At 38.5% G+C, this 26,271-nt stretch overlaps 1 protein-coding gene and 1 long non-coding RNA gene across 3 annotated transcripts in view; one reads left to right on the top strand and one right to left on the bottom strand.

Annotated features, from left to right (window-relative positions):
- The window catches only part of LOC148186808 (uncharacterized), an 85,460-nt gene extending 61,122 nt beyond the window's left edge, over positions 1 to 24,338 (bottom strand). For both annotated transcript variants that reach the window (XR_015779152.1, XR_015779151.1), the window contains exons 1-5: positions 24,223 to 24,338; positions 23,937 to 24,027; positions 15,874 to 16,006; positions 7,120 to 7,208; positions 3,611 to 3,798 (exon numbers count right to left, since the gene is read on the bottom strand). This is a non-coding gene — a long non-coding RNA (uncharacterized LOC148186808). The remainder of the gene's footprint in view (positions 1 to 3,610; positions 3,799 to 7,119; positions 7,209 to 15,873; positions 16,007 to 23,936; positions 24,028 to 24,222) is intronic.
- LOC121955459 (thyroxine 5-deiodinase-like) lies at positions 13,012 to 14,352 on the top strand. Its single transcript, XM_042503425.2, has one exon. It carries the CDS (start codon positions 13,131 to 13,133, stop codon positions 13,935 to 13,937), a length of 807 nt encoding a protein of 268 aa, XP_042359359.1. The 5' UTR covers positions 13,012 to 13,130; the 3' UTR covers positions 13,938 to 14,352.
- Positions 24,339 to 26,271: the final 1,933 nt, after the last annotated feature.

The raw sequence follows: 26,271 nt of genomic DNA, 5'->3' as shown, positions 1-26,271 counted from the left end.
TCGCCGTTTTGGAAATTTATGGCTTTTTCGAATCACCTGAAATACCACCTAATGCGAGCGTAAAAACTTTTTTGTGATTTTTTATCAATTGACGTCTTTCCATTAGACATGTTTTATATTCACAATTTCAATTTCACGCAATCTGAGGGTTAAGGGAAACCCACCTGGTGTAACATGGAGAGAAAAAAAATGCACAGAGTAGATAAATGTAAATGTCCAAAATCACTTTAAACCCAGAATGCTGAGAGTTTAAGCAGCGCTGTTTTTAAGTATTTTATGTTGAGTGAGTCTTCAGTGGCCCATATCATCATATCATCTTCAAAATTATGACCTTTAATGACACGTTGGTGCTTTTTTTGACGCCTGTTGATTGCCTTACATGAAAGGAGCAACACGAATTCACTTTGGAATCTTTTCTCGTTTATAGTTTTTATTTTCCAAAGTGGGTCAAATAAACAATCATTTCCAGGAAGGCCAGTCCCAGGAGAGCCTCTGTTATCATGCCCTAATGACAACCAATTTCTGAAAACACGCTGAAGAATGTCTCCTGGAACAGGGTCGGAAATGAACTAAACATGAGTGAAATTCCTGTCCAAATTAAAATCACATTACTGGAAATCTCTTCTGGATAAAAGTGTGCTTTGAGAAAAGTCTACTTTCACAGCAGTGTCACACCAGACCTCAGCTGACGCACTTTGTCCCAGCTTTATCTACTTAGTTTTGGTGGTGCTCCTGGCCACAGAGTCAAAAGAGGCAGCGCGCGGCTCATTTGTGAGCTGACTGATAAACCTCAGCGAGAGGCCAGTGAGTAAAACGCACCTATCCTCCCCGCACTGACTCTTTATCAGTACAACAGATTAGTTATTTTTCAGGGCTAAATGACCAGGCTGTGTGATGCTATAAAGTGAAAAAAAGCCACCCTCTCTAAAAGTCGTGCAGTTTTGTGTATCAGCGCTGCTCTTGTGGACAAAGGACGCTGGTGATCCAAGGTGATGTATCAGTGTGCATCGAAGGCTCCATGCAGCCACGGCGGCCTAGACGGATTAGCCTGAGAGGGACTACATGACGGTTGCTTAGTAACTACAAACCTACTCAAATGCTTGACGAACGACAGGGCTGTATTTTGACCATGAATAGTCAAAAGTGCTTTTTATTGCAACCTTATCTAACCTTGGACTACTCTGACAGGTGACATATATGGCACATGTTTAAAATCACCTGACAGAAGTAAAACTAGTGTTGCAATAATGTGTGTGTACCTGTGACGCGTGTGTTCAATGACTCCCCAGTGTACTAATAGCGGTTTTGCTGGATCCTTGCCACTCTTAGTGCTTTGCTGCAGGCTCTGTCCGGGCTGTTTTTCCTATTCTGGGATGTCCTTGTATGACCCACGCTCCCATGCCAAGATCCAGGCTGTGTCTAATGAAAGTAAGGTTCCAGCAGTTTGTTTCGGAAAAAAAAAAAAAAACTGAATCAAGGCTCAGGCCGCCAGTGTTTCATTAAGCCATACTTGTCAAGCTGGCGGTTGAGAATGTGAAAAGTAGCAGTAGCTGTGGGATTGTGGTGGCAGACTAGGAAGGTTTAAAAAGAAAAAGGTATTTCTGCAATGAAAAGGGTTTTTATGGGATTTTTTTAAGCAAAACAGACTTTTGATACTTTGTTTTTTGTCTCTGAGGAAATGTGGCAACAGTTTACAGAAAAATCCAGACAAAAGCGACAAAAAGTAATACATTGTTATCTTTGTTTTCATCTCCTGTAGTTTATTTGTTCTATTTATTAGAGGTTGTCGGCAACAGCCAAAAGACAACCAGGGATGTGGCCTTTGTCAATTAAGCCCCGGAGCTATGGAAAACTTCACCAATAAATGTCAGAGAAGCCAGCTCACTAAATATTTTTAAAAGAGAGTTAAAAACACATCTGTTCTCTCTAGCCTTCAGCTAATGTTTTACTGACATGGCCCTTGTATTCAGTTCGAAAATAACTCAAATAAAGACAAAGTTGCTTATCAAGACAGGGCAAAGGATATTTACTTTAATTATGTCTACCTAACCTTAGTTAGAAAGCATTAGATAAGCTATTAATACTAAAAAGAAGACCAACTCAATTTTACATCTAAACATAGTATAAGTGGGTAGATTTGCAGTTTTTGCAGTGGAGCTCTGAATTTCTAAAATATTTCTTTTTAAACTTCAGACTGCTGCAGTTCTTTTAAAATGCTGTATCTTGCTTGACTGCACAAATTATAGTGTTATGATTTTAAGCACTTAATTTATGTTTTAGCAAAGAATTTGTCAAAGTGAGAAATTTACCTGACAAAAAAAAACATCAAGCAAAAGCAAACCAACAAGGAAATGATCTGGAAAAAGTGCTCAAATTATAATAATTCTGTAACATATTTCTTATAATGTAATATTGGCAATAATAAATATAGTCCTTCACTACATTTTTTTTTCCCTAGACACAACAGCGTTTTAGGAATATTTTTCTATATCTACTAATTACTTGCAGTTTGCAAAGCATTTCTTCCCAAGTTGCTTGTTGCCTTTTTCTCATGTTTTTGAAAGAAATCACACCAACTGCAACTATGTGACTGCAACTGCAACTTAACGACTAAAAAGCAAATAAAGCTTACCTTTGAGAGGTGTACACAGCCATTTATGAGGCCAAACGCATGTCCAACTCTTTCCATTCATGAAACCTTTATATGCTCAGCTGATTTTTTATGGGTGCTAAGGATGCTTGACATATTTTTCCAGTCTTTAACACCCTCTCTTGCAAGAGTTTACTTTCTCTCACTTCTAAAAACAGAAGCAAAATGTTACATTCTTGCTTTCTTCCCACTGTCGTGAAATTACTGGAAAAGTTCTAAAATAACAAAAACTGTTTTCAAGTCCTGGATATGTTTTGGATTTCACAAAACATTTTGAAAAAAAAGTTTTGAATATACACATTATTTTAAGAATTGTTTAAAATATGTTTATAAAATATCCAAAACATGTCTAACATTAGGTCAGATATGTTACATGTTGCATGATAATTGATTGGATCTGATGTCCTGGAGCCTTGATGTATTGCAAAGTACCTGTTTTTGCCAGTCTGCCAGCTGGTTGGCGGCAGAAATGGCATATTTGTGAGTAAAGATATCAAACGCTTGCAGTTTTCTTATCCACAAATGCTGGGGGAGCGCGTGTTTTTAGACATAAATGTCAAGGAGGCACCTTCGCTCAATACAGAGTTAGTTGGTTACTGTATGATTTTACTCATGAATAGTTGGCACACATTTCGCCGCACTTTGCCCAAGTGCCACCATAGGCAACTGCCTAGTTCGCCATATGGACGCACCTGCACTGACCAAATCGACATCAAAGAACTAGTGGCGACGAAGGCCAACTGCTGCGTCAACTCATATTGGGCCAAAATTTGCTCTTGAACTCTACACAAAGATTACAACCAACAGCTAACTAGCACATATGTTCTGTATCTGCATGAGTAAAAAATAACTTTCCATACCAGCGAGTGGTATTCGACATTAAAAAGGGAATCGAGAAGAGCCACAACTTCAGTACACAGTTGTTATGAAACACACACAAAACAAAGTTCTGTTGCCTACCTTCACGTTGCGGCTGTGGTTCAGGAGGTAGAGCAGGGCGATCACTAACTGGAGTGGTGGTTCGATTCCCAGCTGCTCTTGCAACAAACTCCATGGATGTGTGAGTGTGTGTGATTTCTCAGGCAGCACTTGTTGGTCTTCAGTGGCTTTATTCCACGTTGGCATGTTGTTGTGAAAATATCTGTGGACTGGCAGGAACAAAATTAGATTTTATCATGGCAAAAAGATTTCAAATTAACCATATCAATGCGATATCTATAGAAAATAATAATGAAATAACGGAAATTCCATTGGTCAAATTTATCTATAACTTTGTGCTTTTTGTCTCTTTTTTTGGCAAATGAACTATACCCAAAAGAAAATTAAGGGGAGGAGAAAATGTACAAAAGGGGTATTTAGACATAATGGATGGTAAAAGAAAACCAGATAGCATTGGGGGAGGAAGATTTAGAACAAAAAATATTGAATAGGTGCTGAATTACTTACAAAATAATATTATTATTGTTGTTAGAGTTGTCCCAGTGCCAGTACCAGTATCAAAAATGCCTCCAATACTGTATTATACAATGCTGTATTAGGTATTAGGCAATTATGTGGTCTTTGCACTTATCAGAAAGCACTTCATTTATTAACAAAGTTTAAAATAGTTTCAAACACGCACAATTTGGCAGTTTTCCCAGAAATCATTTCTTCTTGGCTGCTCTAAAACAGTAGCCTAACACAAAGAGCTGCACTGTGCAGCCACTGGCAACTACTGTTTTAGAGCGCCGGAGAAGAACTGGTTTCCTGTAAATAGTGTTGCGTCAGCCATTTGCAACGTCAGCAAAATTTTACACTATAAAGTCCCACTATAAACGTATATTTTTCATTCTCTGTATGTATTTGTTCATGCTTTACAAACGTTTAACCTGAGCGATACAACACTGGTAGCAATCATTTCACAGTGATACAGGGTTAGTAGTTTACAGCTGTTTTTTAATGCCTTGGTATTGGATGGTTACTTGATATCGTCTGATGAAGTCAGATGAAGTTCAGATGTCAGAATCGGTATCAAGGAGAAAAAACTTTTTCAGAGTACTCTAATTATCATGCGCACAAAACGTGTTTTTCAAAAATAAAGCTTTATTATTATTATTATTATTATTATTATATTATTATTATTAGAAATATTATACATTGATATGACTTTCTTGGTTTATTGAGTTTATTTTTTTAATCAACATTCGCCCTAACCATGAATATCAAATATTGATTAATTTTAAGAATTTTAACCCTTTCAATGCCATGTTTTTGTCATAATGCCACTACGTTTTCAGATGTTAAAAAAAAAAGAAAAAGCGGTGTTTGAATGGGTTTCAGTGGTGCATTTTTTGCACTGAACAGTCTGAATCTAACAGTTTTGTTTATACAGTGTATTTTAGACTTATTGTAGGAGCTGAGGTAGAAATTCCAAGATTAAACAAAAATACACAGTCTTGCCAAAATGTATACCATATGCATGAACACACCCAAAATTATCAAAAAATGAAGAAGAGAGAGAGTCCGTGTGGGTTAAATGTCAGCACCTGTATATCGAGACTCCCTGTCTTTTCCGGCATTGATTAGCTTAAGCTGATCAATGCGCTTGGCCGATATGTCAGGGCCTTTAAATATCATGATTCTAATTTGGAGGTTAAAAGTTTTAAGACTCTGGCAAAACTCATTTGTGATAAGCTGTTTAAAGTGACTGAGATAAGGGCTGAGAGGTAAAGCTGTCTGGTGTGAAGGTGATACACCTTAGGTTGCCAGCTTTATCTAGGAAGTGTAGGTGAAGGTAAGTCAGTGTCCTATTTAAACTGTAGCGTTTGTAATCATGTGCTTACAAGGTCTTTGCAGGTGCAAGTGTAAGTGTGGGTAAGTGAGGATGAGGCCTGTGATTCGAGGAACCCACGTCTTCTAGTGTGTGTATGTTGACAATTTCTGCTAGAGTTAATGAGCTTAGGAGACTTTGTATTTCTGGTGACCTATCGCAGCGTTGGGTCACACGAGGCTGATCTGAGAGGTCTTAATTATTCTGAGAAAATCAGATTCAGCTCGAGTATCCAACAGCAGCCAGGAGTTGTCCGCAAGCCAGCGCACATGCTCTTTTCTTCCTTTAGCCCGGGTGTAAACAACTGAACGACACCAGTGGTCTAATCCAGATCACAACTGCAGTTTAGCAGAGCGGTTTAGAGAAAACCAAATTCACAGGAACTCCTGATTATAGAGTGCTAAGTGTCTGGATGGTTTCTCTATTACAGGCAAACATCAAACGCTCTTTGTGCTCCACAGTGTTTCTTACTTTTCTGGGAAACGCCTTATTTTGCATTTCAATGACCTTCAGCCTCCTGGAGGAGGTTCCCAGCTGATGACCCCGAAGATGTCTTAGTCTTCATTACTCTCTGACCTTTATTATTTAAGCCATAATAGCTGATTGTTTCTTTATTGTGTATATTCCTGGAGCACAAGTTTCTTGTGCTCAGTTGAAATCCCCGTCCGTGTGACGGGGAGGAGGGCGAGGTGGCAGAGCTTTCGGCCCGATCCCGCGGGGGTGGTTTTTAGTCTGTTTAGACCTGCCACCCTGGCTCTGCTTCCTCTTTCCTTTTTTTGTTTTCGTTTCTATTACTGCTCTCTGGCTTTCATATTTAAGTCATAATTGCTGATCAGTGGATCCCCATTGAGTGCTTATCCTTTTCTGGAGCACAAGTTTCTTGTGTTTTAGTTGAATTCAAGACATCAGTAGTTTGACATCACATCAAATAAGAAACTGTTCTAAGTAATCTGAAGGATGATTTTCTCTTTCAATATTTTGCAACTCCACACGAACGCTTTACATCATCTCAGAAAACATGCTCTTACATTGTGTCCTTTAGTCTATTCAGTGGCAACAGCCCAACACAAGACTGACAGATGATCACATCTATTCTTCAACAAGTAGTTGATCAAGCTGCTTTCTTACTGCTGTCATATGCAAAGCTTCTGTAAACACACACGCAGTGCGTCATGTTGTCATGTTAAGACAGAGATGAAATGAATAGACTTTGCATGTTAGAGCAGGAATAATAGAGACAAAACTGTGTCATCACTTCGCTGGAGCTTCGGTGCCAGAGGGCGGTCCGTTCGCACATCAGCATCTGAGTCACATCCACTTCATTGGCAAATGTTCTGTTAGTTCATTTTTTTTCAGATCTTTCATCACGACCAAATACAGTCGGCCTTTTTTTAATTGCACGATTTGAAATGCATGTCAGGTCTGCAAGAAAACATTTTCCTTTTGCAAGCTCAGGCACGTGACAACATGAAACTAATTTGGCTGTCACTGATTCATGACAGAAGGAAGAATATTTATGTTATGTCCATTATTACATTCCTCGTTTTTATGTTTGGAGGTAAATCCACTGGGCCGGTAGTCACATTCTTTTGACAAAAAATAAGCTGTAATTTGTGAAGAATTTTGGAATATAGGTATGTTTTCTTTATAGTATAATCACCTGAACATATACATGGGGAGCAGGTCCTGGTTTATGGAGATCACCATGTTGCACCCATGGATGGATTATTCCTCCCTCCTGACCTTCACCTGCAAAATATCACTCAAATTAGCATGTATTGATCAGGAAGAGTCTCAAAATGACCACAAAGAGACACAAAAAGACCACAAAGAGATGCAAAGGAACTTTAAGGAGATATAAAATAACTAGGAAAAAGAGCAAAACAACTACAAAGACACAAAAAGGACTACAAAGAGACACACAAAAACCACAAGGAAATGCAAAACAACTGCAAAGAAACATAAAACATTCAAAAGGAGACACAAATCAACCACAAAGAAACATACAATAAACACAAGGAGACTCAAATCAACCACAAGGAGACACAAAAAGACCATAAAGAGATGCAAAGGATCTGCAAAGTGAAGTGACATCAAATAACTATGAAAATGAGCAAATCAACCACAAAGAGACATAAATCAACCACAAGGAGACATGTAACAAACACAAGAAGACACAAAATGACTACAAAGAAACATACAATCAACACAAGGAGACTCAAATCAAACACAAGGAGACACAAAAAGACTACAAAGAGACATTAAATAACCACAAGGGACTAAGACTGACTACTCAGACACAGAACTACCAAAAATAACACAAAAGGACCCTAAGGAGACAACAAATACTACACCAATACACAAACTACTACAAAAAAAAATCTCAAGGAGACAAAAAATGTCCAAAAACCCCCAGAAATTACCATGTAGAGACACACTGCATCAAGATGCTTAGTGAAAACAAAGAGACACAAAACCACCACAGAGTCTGTTTGTCTTGCTCCTTTGTAGGAGAGGTGGAGGGGCCTTTTGCATATCTGTGCTCAGGGGCCAAGTTGTCTTATAAGCTCATGGTTACACCACCATGTTTCTACAGTAGCCCAGAACTGACAAACCAGAAACTGGTTCTAGACAGGGTCATTCACATTTTTATGTAAGCTACTATAGTTAGCAGCCCCTCTGTGACATTGAAGAAACACAGACACTGTTTTTACTGGTTTAAGCCCTGTTGCATTTGTTTTGGAGATGAAGATACATCTGTGGATGATTCAACTTGTGGTAAAAAAAAAAAAAACCCAAAAAACTCCTAAACATCTGGATTATCGGAGAAACAAAATGAGCACACACGAGCAAGTGCTAGCAGCCCGTAACTGACTTGCCAAACAGCATTGGAGAAACACTGATTTGTAACATGAAACTGCTTTATTTAGTGTTTTAACCGGTTTTAATCACCTGGTCTGTTTGTTTTGGGGATGAGGGGACCTCTGCGGATCATTCGGCTTGCGGTAAAAACTTCCTAAACGTTTGGATATTAAGTCATCAGAGAAAAAAGGTGAGCAAACACTGACATGCCAAACCACACTGGAGAAACACTGATTTGTAACATGAAACTGTTTTATTTAGTTATTTAACCGGTTTCAGTTACCTGGTCTGTTTGTTTTGAAAAGGAAGAGTACTCTGTGTTAAATTCGGCTCCTGGTAGAAACCTCCTGAACAATGAACAACAGAGGAATTCTAACCTGGAGAAGTTTCGGCTGGTTGAAATCCTGACTGCAACACACCACTTATCCCCCTAAATCTTACACACTGCTCTTTTAAATATTACTTATTCCTTTATGTCTTATACATTGTCAAAAAGATGATCATATAGTGATAGTTTGAAAAAGACAGACTGTTTTCACATGCCAAGACGTTACATAACTAAGATATAAATAAAAAGTAGGTTACACAATGTTTGCTGAGTCCAACTCGCTGGGTGGGGAAAACAGTGTGAAACACATGTAGCTTTCTGACACCACGTCTGTCTTTGAGTAAATGTGGCCAGTTAACAGCTTTTTCGAGGTGGATGGCGCCTGGCATGGCTTTCTACTACTTTGTTTACAAAACAAACCAACTTCACACTTGCAGATGTTTGTGTGAAAGAGGCTGAGACGTGTAGCTGTAGCACATCTGGTCTGTAAAGGCCACTTCTCACCAGGTTGTCTGCTGTTATCCAGTTATCCTGATCAGAGGCCTCCAGAGCCGCAGCTGCTAAACAGTCCCAGGTGCCCAGGTGTCGAACTCAACGTCTGCACTCTCACTGCAGGTGTAGATCTCTGACAATTACATGTGTGATTTCAGCTGATCTGTCTTATTTTCTTGACTTTTGCTCTCGTTTCTGTTACATTGACTCACCAAGAGATCACAAAACTAAAAAGAAGTCAAACTGGGCGAGTTTCCTAATCAGACAGGATTTAAACAAACCTCCAGGGTAAGACAAATTTATTTTAAGGTGAAAACAAAGATTACCAAAGTTTACACATCAACTGCCTAGTTCAAATCTGAGTTTGGTTATTTGCTGTAGTTCTTCCATGAATACAGTTTCATGGGGTTCAAATGGACATTCAGGGTGCTCTCACTTTCAGTTTCACCTTGAAATGAAGTGGTAAAAGCATGACTAAACTGTTGGCCAATTTACGACCGGTCTGATCGTTTCATGTTTTCCCGCCCTGTCTGACTTTGCTTCGATAATGTCACAATGTTCCCAGATCTCACTTTTAGTTCAGTGATATAACCACTGGAAATGAGGGCCGAAACTACAGAAAAAGAGACTGTAGTTAAAATAAATCGGAAGCTCTATTGATTATTCTCAACTGTCGACTGTTAATGTTGATTTATGTTAAATAAATCTAATTTCCAGAGTTGTCACACATTTACATGGACAAAATTTCTCTGTTTATTTTTTCCTAATATTTTATTATTTTTTTGTAAATTTGTATTATTGATTTTCAGAGTTTTTGCCACATGAAAAAGGTATAAAACATGTATGTTTGTCTTCTTTTCAATCATTCATCCCCAAACATTTCCTCCCCTACCACCCTGCCCACCCGCCCATAGGATTACAGGTTAACTTCATCAAATAAGTGTATTAATTACTCAAACAAAATGTAGAAGAAGGGGGAAAGAAGGAAACAAAAGAAGACAAAAATAAAGATTAAAGAAGATTAAAGAAATATAATAATAAGAAAGAGAGAAACAAAACAGCTCTCTACCGTATTGCAATATTTTTCTTGTTATTGTCTTTTATATTTACCATATTTTTTTTCTAACAATAACAAGATCTAATGAGAAATCAACACAGATAAACAGCTAACAAAAAACAATAATAAATAACAAACAATTAAAAATGGTATAATATGTGGCTTGCTGGCTTTTGATGCTCCTTTTCCTCTTTAGCTCGGAGGACAAGATGTCCATGATTTCCGAAAGCACTTTGAAATGTGGACTCGTCGGACCACAGCATTTTGTGTCGGTAGTGTTTCTGGATGACGTTAATTTATGGCTTTTACTTCGCATGGTAGAGTCTTAACTTGCATTTGTAGATGCAGAGACGAACTGTGTTTACTGACAATGGTTTTCCAAAATGTTCCAAAGCCCATGTGGAAAAATCCATGACACAGTCATGTTGGTTTTAAACCCTCTGAAACCAGCATCAGCTGCGTTCACACACCTTTCACAAGCTATTTGGCCCACTGAAAACTGGGCAACTTGGTTTGATTTCTTTTGAAAACATGGGGGGAAAAGGAAATTACCAATTTGGTAAGAAATGTCCCACAAATTGCACAATATTGTACCTAAAAGTTTTTTAAAAAGAGAAGAGGATTATTAGTAAATAATCCAAAAACAGTACAAAATGTCCAGAAAATTATATTTATAATTAGAATAACTTTTTATTCAAAATCAAGTTATAGGAAAAAAATACATTAAATATATGAAATAAATAAAAATCTATATATTTCAGCACTTTTTCAAAGTCATTTTCTTGGTTTTTTTTTTATTTCAAATTTTTTGGGGGGCTTATTTTCAGGGAATTTCTGGTAACTAATTTATTGTTAATTTTTGGTCCATGTCTCGTGAAGCTGCTTGTTGCCTTCCCCTGACATTTTTGAAAGAAATCAAAACGCTTTTCTCAGCCTGAGGGTTCAAAGGTCACAGGTATTCTATGTTGGGTTTTCATCTTTGCACCTTACGTGCAGAGATTTTTCCAGATTTTCTGATGATATTATGAATTATAGACTGAAATCCTAAATTATTTGCAACTGTGCAATAAGAGAGGTTGTTATTGAGCTGTTGGACTGTTTGCCTCCAGTTTTTCACAAGATAATGAACCTCGCGTCTTCCTTGTAAACGACTGAACCCTCTGAGGATGCATCTTTCAAACCCAAAACCCAAAGGATACTTTATTCTGTTACAAATTAGCCTGTTCATCTGTGTAATGTTTCAAACAGGTGTTTTATAAGCATCCCATAACTTTTGCAGTCTTTTTGCCCAGGCATCAAATTCACAATGAGTGTATATTTACAAAAAACAACAATAAAGCTTATCGGTTTGGACATCAAATATCGTGCCTTTGTGTTGTATTCAACTGAATATGGGTCCAAAAAAATTAGCAAATCATTGCATTCTGTTTTTACTTGTGTTTTACACAACGTCTCAACTTTGGCACGTCCTAAGATTGACACTCTCATGCCTGTAATGTCAATGTTAAACTATAGTCAGCAGCCAATTAGCTTAGCTTATCATATAGACTGGAAACAAGCTGTCCAAACATCACAAAACCTGCCTAACAGCACATCTAAAACTCACATATTAACACACTGCGCCTTATTCGTTTGATTCATTCAGAAAACCAAAGTGTAAAAAAACAGACATTTTCAGGAGGGTGATGTGCAGGACTAAATTCCTTGAGTCTCCGGTGGTTGCCAGGCAACCCGAGGAAAATGAACAGAATTGGATTTTGATAGGATGGGCCAGTGAGGTGACGTGAATGACGTCCGAATCACGGTTTGCTTGAATTTAACCTTTAATTTACCAGATATGTCCCACTGAAAACCTCTTTTTTGTCGTTTAGGGAAGAGTCTTTTGGGCAAAACTGGCAACATAAAACAGCAGATCAGCATTAGATAAAAACATTATTTAAAAACTGATAATGAGACTACTCCAAAAAAGGACAAAATGAGGCAAGTATGGATGACTCATCCACCACAGAGATTACAATTGTCTTGAATTTAGCCACAGACGTCAGGTTCTTTAATCAGTTTTAGCTCTGAAACAGCAATTAAAACTCCCCTTCAAATGAACTTGGCCTTAATTAGTGTCTCTTAGATTGGACATTTGCTCAATAAAATATAATGAAATAACATTATTTGTGCTATAAATGTTACATTTATGGAGGTATAAAGCTCATTTGTGTATAGATTTTGTCAAAGGGGTGCTTAATTGGTGATTAAAAAAAGACAAAAAGTGGTTCATAGCTGCATAAAAATGATCAATAAGTAAACTTTAATGTATTGGATATCTTTCAGTTTTGGAACTGGTGGTGGCAGGTTTATTCTGCCTCCTCCTCCTCCTCCTCCTCCTCTTCCTCCTCCCGAGGTGTTCAGGGGCCCAGCAGATCAGTGAATGAGTCATCCAGCCTTCACACTCTGTATGAATCCATCGCCGACTAGTGGCAGCAGAGGCTCCTGCACTCATTACAGCCAGATCTGAGTCCACCGGCTGAATGAAGTCAAATGTTTTTCTTTTGCACGACTTTCAGAAACCACCCGTGCGTTCAGCCACAGCCAATTAAAACTAATCCAAGAGTCTCACAGTGTTATTGGGGGGAAAAAAAACATCCACTGTCGTTTTATGCCTCACATGTGGACTGGGGACACGGTGTCTCAGGCTGAGCACCTCTCTCTCCTCTCTCTCTCTCTCTCCCTCGGGAGGTAATCCCCACCATGTGAGTAGGCGGTGCGGGTACCGGAGGCGTGTTTTTTTCTTTTTTGCCCCCCCATTTATTCAAATGCTGCTGTACATATAAAAAGAGTGCCTGCGTGCGTCAGATAGTTTTCTCCAATGGGTAAAGGTGACTAAATACTTGTTGTCTCTCTCGCCGGCCCAGTCGCATCCTATCGGCAGGGGGAAGAGATGATGCACGACTCCGGCGGTGTCCAAATGGCGAGGGCGCTGAAGCATTCAGCCCTGTGCCTGATGCTGCTGCCCCGCTTCCTGCTGGCCGCCGTCATGCTGTGGCTCCTGGATTTCTTGTGTATTCGGAAAAAAGTATTGTTGAAAATGGGGGAGAGCCAGGACGGGCCGGACGACCCGCCGGTGTGCGTCTCTGACTCTAATAAGATGTTCACCTTGGAGTCCCTCAGGGCCGTGTGGTACGGCCAGAAACTGGACTTTCTCAAATCGGCTCACCTCGGACGCGCGGCTCCAAACACCGAGGTGATGCTGGTGCAGGAGCGGCGGCAGGTCCGGATCCTGGACTGCATGAAAGGGAAGAGACCGCTCATCCTTAACTTTGGCAGCTGCTCCTGACCGCCATTCATGACGCGCCTGACGGCGTTTCAGCGCGTCGTGAGTCAGTACGCAGACATTGCGGACTTTTTAGTTGTATATATCGAGGAGGCGCATCCTTCGGACGGCTGGGTGAGCTCGGACGCGCCGTATCAGATCCCCAAGCACCGCTGCTTGGAGGACAGACTCAGAGCCGCTCAGCTGATGCTCGCCGAGGTGCCCGGCAGCAACGTGGTGGTGGATAATATGGACAACTCGTCCAACGCCGCGTACGGAGCCTACTTTGAGAGACTTTACATCGTGATGGATGAGAGAGTGGTGTACCAGGGGGGCAGAGGTCCAGAAGGATACCGGATTTCAGAGCTCAGAAACTGGCTGGAGCAATACAGGAACGATCTGATGAATTCCCAAACAGCGGTGCTCCATGTGTAGTTATTAAAAGATGCCCATTTCTGCTTCAAGTGTCCAACTCACAGTGCAAAATATTCAGATGCTGCTATTCACACACGACACATTATGTTGTTTTTTCCTCGCGTGCAGATATTCAGGACTCTTTGACAAATAGCCTAAAGTCATGTTGAAGCATATAGGCTGTTATATTGTGCTTGTTCTTGAACTTAATTGATTGCTCATAGCGATTGTCTCTTTCTTTCGTCTCGCTCCGGTGTCTCTGTGAAGTTCGGTTTTTAAAAGGCGAAGCCAGAAAACCGGCACTGATGTTCCTGACACCGGGAGCGGGCTCCATGTTAGCAGGATGCCTTCCTCAATGATGGATTGCCCAACTGATGTAATGTTGAAACAATGTAACTGAACAAATGTTTTTAATAAAAGTCGGATCACACGTGGATGATTTGCTGTCGACTTGTGGAGCAAAACATCTTTAAGTTCCTGCTTTTGGTTATGGTATTAGGGTTTAATTTAATACACAGTAAACTAAATTACAAAACGTGTCACTTTCGTTTTAATTTATTTATTTTTTGTTATTTTTTTAATTAATACACAAGGCACTCTTAATTGAGAAAAATATGTTTTACTGTCATTTTTTAAGAAATTTGATACACAAGGCACTCAATTAGAAAACATATTTTACTGCCGGTATTTTTTATTTTATTTAATACTCAAGAAACTCATTTACAAAACATGTGTCACTGTCAGTTTATTTGTATATTTATTTGTTTTTATTTATTTTTTAAAACGTTTTGATTTATATATACATACACACACGCACACACATATATATATATTTTTTTATTTATTTATTTGGATTTTTTCACTGTTAGTTTTATGTCTTTTGCTCAACATCTGATGATGTCACACGTGCTCCCATTTGTGCACCTTTCCAGGATCTGTTGCAACACTCAATGCATCTTCATGCAATTGATTATCTTTTTTGTTATGGTGAATTTTTCTTGCCTTCTCTGCCTATTCAGGTCAATGCGATCCCTCATTTGCATACAGTAGTAATCTACAGTAGAGTGTGAATACTGTATCCTCGTGACTGATTCATTAACCCACTTTCAGCCATAAAACATGCAAAATAAAAAGGAGGCCGTAGGGGAAAGAAACCCTTTCATGTGTGGGGAAAAATAGGAAACCAAATCCAAATCCGTTGTATTTATAGTGCTCAAAAGAAGAGGGCTGTTTCATGTTGTGTAATAGGGTTAAATGATCATGAATCATGAGTGATGATAGAGCGAGTGGAAAGCATGGTCAGAAAATGGATTTCACAGTGAAATAACTGAAAGTGTTCCAAGATTTTAAGATTCATTTTTCTCTGAATTGTACTTAAATATTGTTATTTTTTTGCAAATAATTTAAAGAATTGAGTCATTCCTGAACTGACTCATAAGGGGATTCAAAAGAGTCAAAAGCTGTATGTTCTCATAAATGAATTAAAAAAAAACTGGATCATGTCCGGAGGAAATCACACTGACGGAAAGCAGATCAAACATGCGTCTTTGAAAAAAAAATCCTATTTGATCAAATGTTTCTTTTATGTTAACACTACAGAGCCGTGACACTTTCTATACGAGGATCAAAACAAAGTGAGTCGAGCTGGTTAGTTTGTGTGATGCAGCATCTATAATCCATGCATCTTTTCCTCTCTCATTTTTTCTGGAGTCCTTTACATGTATGTGCACACACACATACACACAAGCATGAGTTCACACTCTGCCACATGTAATTAGGATTAGAGAGCAACGTGACTGCTGTGCCATGGGAGCGGGAAGTGGGGGTACTGAGAGGACGGCAGCCCCCACACTTACACGTGTTTTTAACACAAGCAGTTTATAACAAGTTAAATAGTTTTAGTGTATTGGATGACATGTTTGCCGAGCATAAATGTGGTAAATATACAGTGGCTCACCTAGAAGAGCGGGTGCCCCATGTACAAAAACGCCATGTTCCTGTTGCAGCAGCTGCAGGTTCGACTCCAACTTGCAGCAACCTCTTCTGCATGTCATCCCTTTTTCTCTTCCTCTTTCATGCTAATTTTCGGCCTGTCAAATAAACAGAAGAAAATCTTTTTAAAAAATACTGTGGCAAATAAGCAAGCCTATTCTGACTCCAAAGTCATCAAATACTGACGCTTGGTCATTAATTTCAGCGTCAGACACTAGTGCCAAAAGTCACCATTCACGGTGGTGTAATACTCCGGTGGAGCACATCCGTTTATAATGCGGCAGGACGGCACAGGTCGTGGCAGTATGATACGCTGCCAGTCAGTCAACAGCACCAGCTGCAGCTGTATAATATGCTAGTGGGCGGCATCAGGTTGTAACTTGGCCATCTGGAATCTGTCATGGCAGTATGATACGCCATTCAGCTTGAAAGCCTCTGACATAACCCTATAATCCTAACGACATAATATAAGGAGCTGAAAAGTCACTATGGGAGGTGGATGGGTCCAACAAACCCTGGACTTTCACCCGGGAGGCTGGTGTTTAAATGTTGAGCAAAACCATCATGTTTGTTCTAAACCTCACCACATGCTTGATTTGCACATGGAAATAAACGTAAATACAAGGTGTTAAACTGACATAATTTGAAAAAGACTGTATGCATCTAACAAACAGAAACTGTACATTTCCTGTGAAAACTGGCGTGTATTTTGAAAGTCACAATGCATTTAACAGGCGTAAATGGACATGCAGTATCAGAATGTCAACAAAAACCGCCAAATGATAGCTGGCGCTTAATATGAACACACGAGCGGCACTGACCAAGCAGCAATATCTGAAAAGTTGGGATGAGAATGTGTTGAATATGCATGGTTTCCCACATATTATCATGGACAACATTTCAAAACTTTTCCATAACTTTTCAAGGAACCATTATACCTTTTTTTTTTTTGGTGTTTTGGCCTGCCATTTTTCAAACATATTGGATCCAAAGTCTATTCAAATATTATTTCAGCTGGTCGGTTTACATGAAGGGAGAGCCGGAGCCAAGGGAGAAAATTAGTAGTCTATTAGTAGTTACTGTAGTCTCATTTAGCCACTTGTTAGCAACTGTATTTTTTAAACACATGAAAGCATAAAAGCGGGGGTATTTACTGACTTATTTTATGCCATAGAAAAAACAAGTGAAAGTCTCTTCAGCTCATGTTAACCACAGACCTTATTTCAGGCTTCTAACCAATAACCCATTCAAAAGACTCTTTGACTTTGAGATGAGGGAACCGGAGGTGCTAAAGTGCTAATTCATTTCCAGGTTTTAGGACTCATTTCTGGTGTTCTCTATATCTAATTTTAAAATTCATGACAACTCTGCAGGGGGTGAATTTTTACATAACTCACCCGCTTGCATTTTGTTAAGGCTTAAAGTTATGCGTATTTAAGGGCTTTGAGTGACAGGTTGTTTGCCAATAGTGTCACTGCGTTCTCAATCCAGACTTGAGGCTTCAGATTGGGAATCCATAAACCAGTGGATGATATCAAGGTAGATTTGTCCATTATTTATACGGTCTACAGTAGCAGCCCAATGTACAGCTGTATGTGCAAGAGACAAATTAGGCACACGAGAGATTCACTCCCATCAAGAACCTGCGGAAGGAGGAAAACCGAGATTAATAGCCTATTAGTGTAAAATATTAGTGTTGTGGGTTGGTTTTCTTCCTGTCCTCCCCATTTTTTTTGAGTCACTAGTCCCCACTGATCTGATTGTAACTATTATAGACTCACTGATGACAGAGGCACTTGTGGGAACAGAAGCATTCGGATTGAGCATGCAACCGCTGCAGGTGCGCTCCGATATATTACGGCACTAGAAGAATGCATACATGCACTAAGACAGCAAGATGCATTGAACAGAAAGCAATTTGGGCAACACCCACAAATGTACAGCTTCAAAAGAGTTGCCCAACAAAAGCAGAACAATCAGGGCACAATCTTGTTTTCGCAACACCACAGCACCAGAGACACTGTAGCAGAAAAAGGTGAGTCACTGTGGAGGCGAGAATTTCATGAGGCGCTTAATCTAGTGAGGTCGCTCTAACTGACGCCGACCTGACCTCCGTTCAGCTTGCGAGCAACATTGGAAGAGCGTCGTTAAATGTCGGTCTGAGGATGCCGCGTGACCTCTCTGAACCTGAAAAGTTCCAGTCCATGAAATTGGAGAACTTGTGTCAAACCTGCATCCACAAACAAGGGGGCTCTTCAGTGAAGTGGAAAAGCTGAGTCAGCTGTGTTTGTGTCTACCTGCTCTGTGACACTCATGAGGGAGTTTATCAGCACCACTCCTGAGCAGGAATCTACTTTTAGAGAATCATCCTCTTAAAAAATAGATTTGAACCCTTAGAAACCTGGATTGGCGTCACTTCTATTGCCTTCACATGCCTTTCACAAGTATTCAAACCTCTGAACCCTGAGCAAATTGGTGCAATTTCTTTCAAAAACATAGAGAAAACGGCAATGAGCAACACTGTAAGAAATGTTTCACAAATTGCAAGAAATTAATAGATTTTGCAATTCTTTTTAAAAAGCTAGGGAAAAAAATTTAGGGAAAAAAGAAAAAGCTAGGGAAAAACTATAATAATCATTAGTTTTAATATTTTGTTGCAAAATTCTTATAATTCCAGTCATTTCTTTAAAATCCTTTTATTTTATATATATATATATATATATATATATATATATATATATATATATATATATATATATATATATATTTTTTTTTTTTTTTTTTTTTTAATGTAACTTTGTCAGTTGGTTCTTTGTTGTTTTTTCTTTTAACTTCTTTTTTTATGCCTCCACACTGGTGATATCTGAGGCCAGAGGCGTTATGTTTTCAGGATATGCATACATACATTGTTCTGTATGTTCGTCATGAATGTGGTATCTCAAAAACACCTTGAGGGAATTTCTTCAAATTTAGCACAAAATCCACTTGGACTCAAGGATGAGCTGACTAAATATTGGTGGTCATAGATCAAAGGTCAAGGTTCCTATGAACGCAATAACTCAAGAACACTTGAGGCAATTTCTTTAAATTTGGCACAAATATTCAAGTGAACTCAAGGACCAACCAATTCATTTTTGGTGGTCAAAGGTCAAGGTCACTGTGACCTTACATCTGTCTCATTGTCATAAATGCAATATCTAACTTTCTGGCCGTAACTCAACGTCATAAGTCAGGAACAGAGGGGGAGACATTTGGTCAGATACTGAATTGGTGACACTAATTTTGGGTGTTGACCTTGAAACTGTGTTGGTTGTATAGATCTGTGCTGCCAGGGGGAAGATGTGTGTGAATCATTCATGTTTTAACAGACGTGGATGTAAACTGTAAGTGCAAGTGGACTGGTGCCGTGGTGGCCGTATGGTGTTAATTCTAGTTTTTTTGTTTTTGTTTTTTTCTTCAATAGGATTTTTTTCAGGTTATTTTCTTGTATGTTTTACTATTTCATGCTACTTTTGGGGTCATTTCTTCTTTTGTTGATCATTTTTTTCAAATGTGTGTGAAAGAAATCAAGCCAATTAGCTCCAGTTTCAAAGGTTAAAAATACTATGTGACAATTGCAATTTAATATATCACACCCAAGTTGTGATTTTTACAAGTTCTGCTTCGAGGTTTGACAGATTATGACTATAGTCTCATTGCACTGCATTATTACAACCTGGTTTGATGTTTGTTCGCAGTAGCTTTACCTGGCACTGGGAGAAGTTTCACAGCTTTCTGACTGTGTAAGTCTCGCTCCTCTGTGCACGCAATTAAGAGTGTTCTTGATGCCGTTAAGCAAGTTGCCAGAGTTTCAAAAACCCCAACTTCAAGCACCTTGCAGCATCTCTGCACGAAGCCCACGTCCCTACTGTGATGTTTTAATGTATTCAGCTCTCTTCATGCCTCAGTTGAGCCTCATTATATCACTACATGCATGTGCTGTATGGCTGTGCGTGTCCTTATGCATTCATGTAGCGTGCTGCACGGGGTGAAATGAGAGCGGGAGAACTGACATGCCCCCTCCACTCCTTCATGAAAAGTCCGTCACTGTTTCTATGCTGTGAGAGAAGAAAAATGTCCATCCTTGTTTAAACCTCCCTGTTCAAATCAATTACAGCCCTTCAGACACAGTGATAAGAGGGTCAGTCAATCAGTGATGTCTGCCCAAAGAGCTTTCTTAAAATTACAGTGGTGACCTGAGACTGGCTGATAACACAAAATGTCAGGAGGAAGAAAGAAGGCTATCACTGTCAAGCAGGACGGATCTCTGATTGTCTGCAGAAAACATCTGTCCTGACAGCAGAGATACTGGAAGCTGATTGTGGAGTTCTTGGTGCTGACACGGCGGCCTACTCGTTAAATAACGTCTATGCCGCTTTTAAACCTCTTGTTTTTAGGATACTTGCATCATGTAACAGCTACTTTTGATGTTCTTCCTTTATGTCAACAGGGGGCCCTTTTAACAAACATGACTAAGTAGCACCCAAAGTAACGAGCAAAGCAAAAACACTGTTAACGGCAAGCACGAAAAAAAGTGTGACTTACACATTCAGAAAGCAGTCAGAGTTTCCCTGTGTCAGGTAGAGCAACCGCAAAGACAGGAAAACTAAATAATAATGCAGTGCAAGCAGAATACAACCATAATCTGCCATACTTCTTCACAAAAATCATAAGAATAAAAAAAAATCAGAATTTCGCTATGTAATATATTAAAGGACCTGTGTGTAGGATTTAGGGGGAAATATTTGCAGAATGGAAAAAATAAAAATTTGTTGCATGTTAGTTACCTTAGAACGAGCCGTTTAACCTTTTGAGACCTGTACAAATTAGTTTCATGACTTAATAGGTAAAAGGCAATGAAGAATGACCCAAAATAAAAAAAAAAAAAAATAAAAATTTTGTAAAAAAAAAAAAAAAAAGAAAAAAAAAAGTAATAAGTAAGAAAAAATTACTTGAAAATTTTTTTAAAAAGTAAAACAAAATTTAAAAAACAGTAAAACAAAAGAACATTGGGAAATCACCTGAGTCAAAAGTGCTTATAAATAATAATAATTCTGTATATAATGCTAAATATATATTAATAATAATTATAAATATAGCTTTTGAGACATTTTTCTCCTACCCCCTTAAAATAATCATTGTCCAAATATTCATTTTGTGGAACAGTTCTTGGCAAGTTGCTCATTGTCTTTTTTTCCCGTGTTTTCAAAAGGGGGGTCCTGGCACCTTATGGGGCCGAATTTGGTCCATAGGCTATATATTGAGTATCACTCAAAAAAATTAAATATTGCTGTGCAATGAGAATACAGTCAGAATACACCAAACCACTCAGGCTGTTCTCATGCTGTGCTCGTACAGTTTCCGATGAAGTAATGCACCAAAATTTGTACTTATCCCATGTAATGATGAGCCAGTAATTCGTGCATAACCCAATATTTTGAGGCTGTGATTACATGACCAATGTGCTGACGGGAGCAAACAAGGACGCGTTCCCGAGCGGTCTGTAAGGAGGCAGGTTGGGGTGGTGGATGGGTCACGAAACAAAGGACTTTCCCCCAAGAGACGGATATCTGCATCTGTGAGAACTTCGAGTCATTTTACGGTTCATTTTCACCAAGATTTCTTTCTTAAACCTAACCTCAGTAACTTTACGTTAAATTATTTAACTTTACGTCAAGGGCGAAACCCTATTTAAGAGATACTAATTTGTGGGATATTGTAGGAACCATTGTTTGAAGATACATTAAATCTCTCAATACAAATTGTAAAAAAAGTCACAATAAGCAATTTTTGCATGATGGCAGTGATTAAAATAGAACCATCTTTTAGGCAAACTCTACCCTAAAAGCAGTTCGAGTGTTGAAAAAATATCCCAACTTCTCCTTCAAGTTTTTAGCCATCAAAGCCCTGAGAAAGATCTTAGTGAAAACGTGGCTGACACAAGTAGACACAAACAGCTGAATCATGTTTTCCACTTGTCGGTGGATAAAGTTTTGACATAAATTCTCCTATTTTTTGGACTGTCCAAAACTTTCCAGGTTTAGTTCCTGTCTCAGAAACGTGCTTGCTTCAAAGACCCCTGCTGTTTTTGCCCGTGCCAAACTATGAACATCTGGGACCTACTCAAGTTTGAGCAGCATCTCTAAAAGACGGCCATAGGCACGAGATATCCTTGAAAGTGCCTCGCAAGCCATCTGTGAGCACACGACGCACACATCCTGTGACACACATTTCCAAAAGATGTCTTATTTAGGCGTCTGCCCTTGGCTAATTCTCTAATGAGGGTCGAAGTGCTCTGCACGAAGTTACATGTGTCAGCTACCACGCACACTTCTCAGGCTACCTCCCAAAGCACAAAATCCAGCGAGCGGTTGCACAAATGATAAATAAAAAATGAACCAGGGCTAATCTTTCTTAACCGTGCTTTGACCCCATAAAAGCACTCTGCCACACACACGCACCCTGCAGAATAATGCAGAACATAATAAAATGACACGAGAATGAGATTAGTTAACTACATTATCTGTTTCTGCACTTTGTCGTAAAATACAGAAGAGAAAAATGTTAAAATATATTTATTATAAACTGCTTGTGTTATTAAATCTGGCAGTAGGGGGTCCTGCCGCCCCCTCAGGACCCCACATCCACGCATGATAGCTCACTTTATCTCAGATTTAGATCTCATTACTATTTTTTCTCTGCAGACAAAAACATTAAAAAGATATTTGTGGCAAAATTGATTGTTTCAAGGGTTGTTTTTGTGGCTTGTTGCAAAAATTTGTATAATAACTTTAGACTGATGCACAAGAGTTAGAAAAACAGCACTTTGTTACAAACTGGGCTGAGGTTTGTAGCAAAAGGTAACCTGAACATGCAAAAGTTTAATAAGCCCAAATCGAATTATTTAATTGATAGGAAAACAAGATTGGGAGCAGAGAGATGGAAGGAGCATGTGGTGTAAATCATGTGTGTGTTGCAAAAGGTATAAACCTGAATTAAACTACAAAAGCACAGAAAATCATGAGACGCTGAAGAGGCTGATCAGAAAAAGTGAGCTCATCTTGGGAGAGCAGCCCTTTAAGGGGCCCGATAAAAAGATATCACATTGTATATTGGACACTTACTCGTGATTTTTAAATAAATAAACACACACACATATATATGTTTGATGTGATACAGTATTATACTACTAATCTGCCCAGTATAACATGACAAACATTGACAAATTAAAACATTAACACACAAACAGAATCAAGAAGCTCATGTTATTATCATAAATATAATTTTGTATGGTTGTGATACTCTGAAAGGAGCCCTTCTTCGTAATGAGTACTTTTCACTTTTGGTACTGTAAATGCACACCCCTGGACTTTTACTTAAGAAATATTTTGAACTGATAACCCCAGTAATGAGGCCAAAAACCCTGAAATAAGTTTGCATTTTAGTACCTTCAGTTCCCTCGTCTTGGTTTTTTTAAAATGGGTTTTTGGGTAGAAGCCTGAAATAAGGTATGTGGTTTACACAAGCTTAAGAGACTTTTACATTTAAAAAAAGGCGGTAATGTCATCACATCGAGACACGCCAAACGCAGCATTACAGCCTTGTAGCAGTGGTGACACAACCGCAGTGTAGTTCATTTTATCTAAGCAATAGCTTTTCACTTCATTTTGGCCTCAGAGATCCTTAAAATCCTTTATTATTGAAGATCATCTTGCTGAACAAAATGTGTACGCATCATAAATATTGTTTACCACAAAGTTTTTTTCTGCAATGATCCAAAATCCAACAGAAAAATCCCATCACAGGGCGACGTTAACAACATCTTTCACTCCATCCAGGACTTTATTTTTGTAATGGAGTTTTTTCAGACTGTGGTATTTCTTTAACTCAAGTAAAAAATATGAGTACTTCTTTCACCACTCAAAAAAAAAACCATCAAAACCGAAATTTCAGTTACTATCAGCTGCCATCTGACAAAGTGCGGCTCACCTCCTTCTTCAGTTGGGAGTTTGGGCTCCTTCATTAGCAGGAGTTTGGGGAGTCAGGGCCGCTGAGGACGAAGCTGCATCTGTATTTTCACCTGTCACAAGCAGAGACAAGGACGACTAATTTACTGTGAATAACCTGCAATACGTTTGGCTATATCGATTAAATGACGGTTAAAAGAGGAGCAAAATGTAAACAGATTTTCTGTCAAGATACTAGCTAACGTTAGTGGAGCAAACATAGTTTATTTCACTAAACAGGTTGATTTCCGCCGCTCACAGCGACCCACCTTTCTTTGTGGAGAATTGGGTGACATACTGCCGCCCTTTTCTTTTCTCTCTCTCCAGTTTTTCTTTGTTTTTTGGTACCCAGACTTGTATTTTGTGGATTCAGGTCCACCATCACTCCTGACTCTGTTAGCAACTATCACACGCGCCAAGCTTGGGGACAGGACTGAACCATTTCGTGAAAATGCAGGAGGGGTGAGAGACAACACGGAGGCTCACTGGACGCTAAAAAAGGAAAGGAAAGACAAACTATGAATATTAGTTAGCGCAATCCAAATGAAATATATTGTTAATTTTCCAGTGACCAAAACAATTTTTGTTTTTCCTATATTTTTTAGAATCGTCCTTATCTCCCCCATACAGCGCCCCTGAGCATTTTGCGCCTTTGGTCCTTCCCACTTCCCAGGTGCCGCTGATGAGCCACCCAGACTCCTGATGTAAACAGGTGAAATGCTCTCAATCTGACCCAAATTATTTCAAGAAAATCACATTTTGAAACAGAAATACTTGGATTTATTTATTCCATTTGCACAGGTGCAGGACAGTACAGGTGCATTCAAACTCTTGTGCGTATCTCTATTTTGTAAAAAGAAAAAAGCAATTAAAGAACATAAAAAGAAGATGCACACAGAAAAGTGTATTTATAATTACCATAATTTTATATTTAGAATAATGTTACTTTTTTCTTTTTCAATTTCTAACATTTTTGTCACTTTCCTTGTTTTTATTTTATTTTATTGATTTATTTTTTTGTTTTTGTAACTTTTTACCAACTTCTTATGTATATTTATATATATATATATATATATATATATATATATATATATATATATATATATTTGGTTCATTTCTTGTTAGGTTGCTCATTGCGTTCCTCCCATGTTTTTGAAAGAAATCTAGCCAATTTGCTCAGGTCTCAAAGGGATAAAGAGTAAGATCCTTTTATTTAATCTGCTTAACAACCCCAAAATCGCTATCACCAAACCCACCAGACTCTATTTAAATAAAGTCATTTAAGCTTGTATTGATCCTGCATATATTTACATCTAACTAAGCCAATTAAGTATTTTTTATTATTATTTTTTATTTTATTTAGTATTTTAATATGACAAAATGTTTATTTAAATGGAGTCTGGTGGGTTTGGTGAAAGTCATATCTGAGCTGTTTCTGGTTAAACAAAAAGGACCCTGCTGTTTAAGAAATGGTCTGTTCCTATGGGGATCCTTTCCATAATGTTATCAGATACTTAGAATAATAAATGATCCTTTCAGTAGCAAAAACAACCACTTTAGTGGATGCAAATGGACGGTGCATACACGTTGTGATGTGTTCTGAATTGCATACTGATTCTTTTTACTTTTAGGTACTACGACTGCCCTTATTATCTGCTGTTGCATGCAGTATGCACACAATTGGGACATACTTCTTTTTCATAACACTGCGCTCTGAACTTTGACTCTCTTGCACATATATCTGTTACCATGGAGATGAAAGAAAACACCATTGGAGGAGTTCAAACTGAAGAACTCTAATGTTGTTTCTTGGCAAAGGAGTTTAACTCTTAACTTATAACTGCATACATTGTGGATTCATACATTTTAAATTACTTAAATTAGCCTAGATAAGCATCTCTGTGTCACTGTTTTGCTGATATTTTTCTTTGCTGGTAATCTCTGATTATTTTGTTTACTTTGTTAAAATATAAAACAAATATTTACTATTCATCTCGTCATCAGTCACTTTAATGCACTGTTATCCGTCACTGCAGCTTCTGTCGGTTCAATCAGCTGTCAGTCAGCTGTCAATCACTATAACTCGTAAGTGGCTGAAGCCCGAGGCGTCCTCGATTAAGGCTTGGATAGACAAAGTTCATCAAATGTATATATTGGAGAAATTGACATATTCCCCTTAGATCTTAGATTACAGCAAGATAAATTCATCAATATATGGTCAAGATGGATTGGATTTATAAAACCCCAAAAACAAGACTTTATGTGAGAAACCTGTGCATAATGTGAATATTAACACGTAAGTGTAATGTATACACTTT

The sequence above is a fragment of the Plectropomus leopardus genome, chromosome 16 (assembly GCF_026936395.1).
Source record: "Plectropomus leopardus strain MGB_pleo_1.0 chromosome 16, ASM2693639v1, whole genome shotgun sequence".
NCBI lineage: Eukaryota > Metazoa > Chordata > Actinopteri > Perciformes > Serranidae > Plectropomus > Plectropomus leopardus.
This window is presented reverse-complemented; position numbering and strand designations above follow the sequence as displayed.